Below are 7,245 nucleotides of genomic sequence, written 5' to 3' on the forward strand. Positions count from 1 at the left end.
GAATGAGTCTTTTGTCTTGATTGAATGATTTATTCATATTTATACCATAAACTAAGATTTAAAATTTCTTACATGGTAGTGAATGAGTAGAATGGTTATGGTAATTGCCTACCCAATAGTCACCTATCTAGTTATGACTTAAGCTTAAGAGAAAGGACCATATAACCATGTTGAGGGCAAGCCTAACCCAAAACCCAATAGAGGGTTGGATCTTTGTAAATTGAAAGAAAACGAAAGCTTTGTAGCAACCTTGAGACTGGACTCTTACGAGATGGCGGTTATCAAACTGGTCTAAGCATGAAATGAGAACCCTTTTAGAAAATAGGAAATAGTTTTACCTTTTAAGGTCAAGCCTAGCTCAAAAGCCTCTAGTAAGATGAATCTAAGTAAGGTAAGAGAAGTGAAACAATTAGAAAGCTTTAGAGAGATTTCAAGAATAGGATTTTCTTGAGTTATCAAAAGATAGAACACCTAAGAGTATAGATAAGGAAAAAATAACCAAGGATAAGAACATGAGAAGCGAAACTTGTTGATGGAGAAATAGTTACGAAGAAGTTTACTTAATGATTTAGAGAAATGCAATGGTTCAATCCATAAAAAGAGTAGAATTCTAAGTTTGAATGTCACCTTTGATGAACCAAAAGTTGGAACTTAATAAACTTTGAATGTGGTATTTTCTAACTCTCATTTTTATTTATATTATAATTTTAATTAAAGAAGGAAATTAATTTTTAAAAAATAAGAATTAATCCGAATCCTAAGCAAATAAAGAAACAAGCCACAACATATTAAGCAACCGAAGAAAATATTAAAAAAATATAGACACTAAGAAATAATCGTAATTAAATGAAGAAAATATTTAAAAATATAGACACTAAGAAATAATACTAATTAAATGAAGAAAATATTATAAAAATACAGAAATTAAAACATAATCCTGAAGAATAAGGAAATTATTTTTTTATTATTTTTGTAAAATATAAAAATAAGAATTAATCCTAAGTAATTAATAAAGAAGCAATCACTAAAATTTAAAAACAAAAGAGACAATTCTAGGTAAGTGAAGAAAATATTAAAAAAAATATAGACACTAAGAAATAATCTTAACTAAATGAAGAAAATAAATACGGAAACTAAAATATAATCCTAAGAGAATAAGGGAAAAAATCACGAACTATTAAAAATAAATAAACTAATGAAAAAAATCTTACGAGATAATTTTTTTCATATTTTAAGAACGGTTTTCCAAGTGTTGCACATGTTAGAAAAAAGATTTTGATCATTATAGTTTTTAAATATTTCGTTTTTAGTTTTTTTTTTCTATATTAGTTCTTATATTTTCATTTATTTGAGTTTTATTTTGTGTGTAAAAATTAACTAATTTTGATGTTATAATATATATAAATTCGAATTATGAACGTGAGAAAACACTTATTATATTTTTTCTTTCTCTTCCGATACGTAGTTGTATAACTTTTAAACATTTATTTTGTATATTTTTAGAATTCTTTAAATTATAAATTATTTTCAAATTTCTTTGATGTTATGATTACTTTATTTGATCGAATCTCAATTTTAACTATATTTGATTATTTTTTTTAATAATTTTTAATAATTTTCTATGCAGTAAAAATTAATTTTTTAATTAAAAGTTCTTTTTTTTTACTGGGAAATTTCCTTTTTTAAGCTTATTAAAATTTTATTTTTCTTCTTAACTTTTAGTTACTTATATTTCAATTTTTTTAAAAATTTAAGATTTTTTCTACTAAATATGAGATTCTCTGTGTCTATAGTCATCATTATAGGATGTTGAGTGTGAGGTGATTATTAACTAATTATGGAACTAAATAGTTTGTTTACATACCATTAATCAATGTTTTTTATTAATAAATATTAATTTGTTAATTATTTGTTTTTTTTAGCGGCAAATCAAATACTTGACCTTTCTCTCCCTCCTTTATTTATTTACCATCAAAAAAATTTTATAACTCCATTAATCAATAATTATTCAACCATTTTTATAATTAATTTAATCATTTTAAAGTAATATAATTAATCATTTTTTTTAAAAAATAATATCACTAGGAGAAATTATATTTATATAATAAATTGGACAACAAAATACACAAATAAGAGAGAAAAAGAAAAAAGAAAAAAAATTAATTTTAAATTTAAAATATAATAAATAATAAGATGAAAGAAAGAATATTATTTTTGCTGATTTAAAAAAATGTATAAATTATTATCCCTTCTGTAGTTCTCTATAACTACTCACTCATTTAACAGTGCTGCGTAAGGTGCAAGTTAGAATTCACTTTTGACATGCAACCCTTCACTTACGGCAGAAAGTCTGCTGCTGCTGCTGACAATTAGTGTATGGCGACACATGGTCCCTCATTTTGTGCCTTTTGAATGTGACAAAAGAGTGGCATCTCGAAAAAGTCCTTTATCAATTATGAAAAAATATGTTGTTTTCTTGCTTCTCTTATCTCTTGGCCATTGATTACTTATCAACTAAGTTTGATAGACAGGCTTGACTTATATATATATATATATATATATATATATATATATATATATATATATATATATATATATATAATGCTGATGAATTAATTTGTTGTTTATTTTAAATATTGTTATTTATTTTTATTATTAAAAATGGTCTACGTGTCATATCAAAACATCTTTAATGCATGTATTTTATGAATTGTTTAAAATTAAACAACGTCGCTCATCAAATTTTTAGCATTATATCAAATAACTTGAAAGTATGCTGTTTAAATGAGTTATTTATATAAATAATTGGTATTTAATTTCTTCTTATCAATTAAAGAAATATTTTTAATTATAAAATTTAATGTGACTCAAGTTAAGCACTTACTTAAGTAATTTTAACATTAAAATAAATTTTCGTGTAAAATCTTTAAATTTATATGATAAGACTCACAAATTTTAAATAAATAACTCATTTAAGTAATTATGTATTGTTGATACTCTTAGGTTACTTAAAATTATATCTGGATTGCTTTGGTTAACTAGTGTTGCATATGAATAAAAATATATTTTCTTACCGTGTATGAATCATTTAAGAATTATTTAAAACTATATCGACGGAACAAATTATATATAAGTTGTTTAATTATGATGTAATATTTTAGAAACCAATTAACATAAGAAAAAACTTAAAATAAATTGATTATTTTTTTTTCCTTGAAGATGCTCTAGGAGACAAATTTTACCCCTATTTTTTTTTAATTTTACTCTTAATTTCTATGCTTTGTGTTAGTTCTCTATTAAACAATTAACGAACAAACAATAAAAGATAAAATTTAAAAGTTTTTTAATATTTTGAAATAAAGTGAGACAAATTAATTTATTAGAGTAAAATTAGTCAAAAAATAAAAAGTCTATAGTAAACAAATTTAATTAAGCCTATTATATATCCCTTCAACATCATGAATTTATCAAAAAAAGGTAACCACATGGATCAGTGTGAATACAAAGTTAGAAGAGCTTTGGAGGACTTCTCTATTTTAAAAAAAAAAGTCCTAGAAATGCTTACTATCACATGACATGCAATTGAGTATCATTAATTTTTCTAGTGAATTGAAAAACTTAAAACATGTCATGCAGAAATTGGAAAAGACAACACTTGTTAGTTCTAGATTACCAAATAATTTTTTTCCTAAATTACATTATTATCAAACGTTTAACTCTTCCTTTCCTTATAAATTGGTAATATCTAAATATGGGAAAGGATTTATCCATAGTTTTCTTTCATCATTCACCTTTCCTTCCCCTTGGATTCCTTATGCACCAAAGTGAAAGCTTCTAAGCTACTGAAAATGTAAAACAAAAATTGTTTTTAAGAACATTGTATTTACAAAGATATTCACATACTTCTATGATCTAGTATCTAGGAGATCAAGTTCAAAGCACAATCTACAGAAACTTTCTTCATGTCATTTAAATTACAAGCATTTTTTGACAGCTAATTACACTTGTCCTGGAGAAGAAATGAAACTTTTTAACTTCTGTCATTGTTCTGGCCAAAGAATTATAAAAGAGTAGCTTCCCAGACTCAGCATAATGATTAAGGCTTTGTTAGGTTTGACGTTGAATCAAATTCAAAATCAGTCTCATAGAAATCACGTTCAACATGCTTTGGAACACGTGATTCAGGTAAAACAAACACACACTAAGTACTTGAACTAGAGGACCGAAATGGCCACAAATATGATAGCAGATTTCTCCTTCCATTGTTCATCTGTGTATTCTCCCTTCCCCTAGAGATATCATTGTCACTACCACTGTCATTACCATTTCTACCTCCCCAAATACGTCTACCTCGAGAACTAGTATGTTCTTTCGGTGGCAGCTCAACACGACACACAGGACACGAGTTATGAAGAACTAACCATGGAACAATACAATCTGAGTGGTAAATGTGGTTACATGGCATCTTCCTTGCCTTGGAACCAAGTTCAAATCGTTCCTTACAAACTGGACAGTGTGAATCAGACTCAAGGTGCTCATGTGTGATCTTGATAGTTGGCATTGCATCAATCGAAGAGCGCAATGCAGGCGGTGGACCAAGCCGGTCATTCGAAATGTGTTGTTCAATGAGTCCTTCTAGTCTAGGACCAAGAAAGTAGTCACCAAAATCAACACCCCTAGGACCCCCTCTTGAGCTCCCATTAGAATTGGTGAACCCTGGTGCTTGACCATGAAATATCAAATAAGGACCAGAACTAAAGACACCCCAAGTCTCATCAGGAATAAGAATAGAACCAGAACCAGAACCAGAATCAGACCTCCTTCTCACATCAAAGTTTGTGTATCTTCCGGCCATTCTCTGCCTCATAAAGTTATCAACAGCATCTCTAACCCGAATGCTCGGTTCAGAACCTCTTTGCTCCATAACAGCTCTTACAGCATCCATAATGTCAGGCATTTGATGAACATCTTCCATCCGCGTTGAGAAGCCGTGTTGGCGCGCAACTCCTCGCATCTCGTTGAGTTCTTGCACAAAGCCTCCATCGCAGTAGGGGCAAAAGCCTTCCCTCCCTTCAAGCCAGATTGGCTGCCTGCATGTGTAACACCAGTATGTTGTCCCACTTGACATCCTTTCTCTTTCGCTAGAAACCTCAATTGGAAAGGTATACCACAAGTTCACTTTGCTTCTGCACCAAGAATAGTATAGAGCTTCATAAGTAACAATCACAATTCACAAATGAAGTAAGAAAATGGGTCATAAATTTGACATCAGAAGTAAACAGATAACAAGTTCTAAAGATTTGATAAATCAGTAGGCTATGCAGGTGAAGTCTTTTGGCAGCACACACCAGATGCTCCATATTGATAATAAGTATATCCTTAAGTTAAAGGAAGAAAAATGGTAAATCTGAGAGTGAGAGAGATAGGAATAGCAATTAGCAAACTTCAACTACTTAGAGACAAGCAAAGGGACCAACATAAAATCAAAACATTCTTTTAACCCCCAACTTTAGTCTTGTCACCAGATCAGGTAGTTAAGTTTCATAATATTATTCAGGATTTGAGGAGATAAAAGGTGGGTTGAATGGTTAAGAGAGAAGGAAAGGAGAGAAAGGTAGAGAGTTCGATCCACTTGCTAACAAAACTAGCATTTGCCCCTAAAAAAATTATTCTGGACCTGAAGAATTGCTTTCTGACAGAGAATGACATAAAATTTGACTCGCAAAGAAAATAATATGAACAAGAAATGCAAATAAAAGATTCCCCCCTCCCTGCCCTTTCAATTAAAGTAAAACTAGTAGCAAAGCCTTTGATCGGTTTTCAAGCAGATAACAACATATTTCAAATTAGAAAAGAAGGAAATTATTAATGAAATCTTAGAATGAACGCAAGAAGTCAGAGCTGAGAGCATTTAGTCATTAGTCAACTATATAGTCAACTATCTCTTGTAATCAAATCATTGAGGAATTACAACAAATTTTACAAAAATTACCTAAAATCCTAAACAATTTTAGAATCACTGAATTAACCGGCTAAAATAGATGCAAGATATCCATCTCAAATTGCCCAAAAAAAATTTCAAATGAATTTTGGATTACTTTTTTTTTTTTTCATTATCAGAAAAGAGGAATACTTCCTTACATAATCCAAACCAAAAACAGTTCAATTCCAGAAATTCCAAAGAGAAACAAAGCTCTATAACTTTACACATACAAATTGAAATGATATCAATTTTTGCCCTCAACTAAAAAGAAAAGTTCAATTACCACAGATGAATTAAGGAGAAACAAAATTCATAGAAGAACCAGGTATCTGCAACCACAGAAACAGAACCTGTCCTCAACCACAGCCACAGAGCCAGAAACAGAAAAAATGAAAGCAACACAGAAAATCCAAACTGAAGACTAAAATCCCACAAAAATCACTCCATCTTGCATCAAAGCACAACTTTCAAATGGGGTCTCAGTTAAAAAAAAAATAGCCATTATTCCAAAGATCATAGAGTTCACACCCACATAGAATTCATTGAGTAAATGTAAAAAAATAAAAATAAAAAACGAAAAAATTAAGAGAAGGAAGAATTCAAGGAGAGGGAGAAATATTCAGAATTGATCAGAGTGACCTTACCAAAGAAAAAGGAGAGAAAACAAAAGAGGAAACTAAAATAATGAACGAAAATCCAGAGAACAGTTGCAAAAAGATTCTGAGCCTGCTGGAGACAGAAAGTAGAAGAGAACTTTGTTTCTCTCTACAAATACACAATTGATTTGATGGAGTGTTCACACTAAGTTTCAGGGAACTTTCTTTTGTAATTTTCATCTGTTAAGAATTTTGACTATTCTATAGTATTAAATATCATAAGGAAAGTTGCAGGAAAATGAGATGACGTGCGTATTAATATTAAAGTAACTGTAACTTACTATAGAATGTTAATTATATATGTCACGTCTCGTGAATCTGATACACGCGGAAGAAAAAAGATTATGATTTTTTTTGTATCAAAAGAGAAAAGATTATGATTTTTTATTAACGTTTATTATATGTCACGTGTCACTAAGTTTTTTATTATGATTTTTTTATTAATATTTATTATATGTCGCGTGTTACTAAATTGATAAACACAGATTAGGGGGAACCGACTCAAATGGGCAATTTTTTTTTTTCAAAGTTATTGGATAGATAAAATTTAAATTAATATTCTAAAGGAGTATGTTATAAGATATCTATGACTTCTAAATTAAAAGT

General features: G+C 29.1%; 1 protein-coding gene across 2 annotated transcripts; it reads right to left on the bottom strand.

Moving 5' to 3' along the window:
* Positions 1-3,840: 3,840 nt before the first annotated feature.
* On the bottom strand, positions 3,841-6,810 carry LOC114403392 (E3 ubiquitin-protein ligase RZF1-like). 2 transcript variants are annotated; one of them, XM_028366331.1, is made up of 2 exons: positions 6,628-6,810; positions 3,841-5,186 (listed from the first exon to the last, which is right to left on the bottom strand). In XM_028366331.1, exon 2 carries the CDS (start codon positions 5,126-5,128, stop codon positions 4,202-4,204), a length of 927 nt encoding a protein of 308 aa, XP_028222132.1. In that variant the 5' UTR covers positions 5,129-5,186; positions 6,628-6,810; the 3' UTR covers positions 3,841-4,201. The 2 variants fall into 2 exon arrangements, with proteins under 2 accessions (XP_028222132.1, XP_028222133.1); XM_028366332.1 differs by lacking the exon at positions 6,628-6,810 and adding an exon at positions 6,267-6,613.
* Positions 6,811-7,245: the final 435 nt, after the last annotated feature.

Source organism: Glycine soja, chromosome 20 (genome assembly GCF_004193775.1).
Source record: "Glycine soja cultivar W05 chromosome 20, ASM419377v2, whole genome shotgun sequence".
NCBI lineage: Eukaryota > Viridiplantae > Streptophyta > Magnoliopsida > Fabales > Fabaceae > Glycine > Glycine soja.

Coding starts and splice junctions, on each gene's coding strand:
- LOC114403392 (XM_028366331.1), bottom strand. CDS start 5,128: ATGTCAAGTGGGACAACATACTGGTGTTACACATGCAGGCAGCCAATC.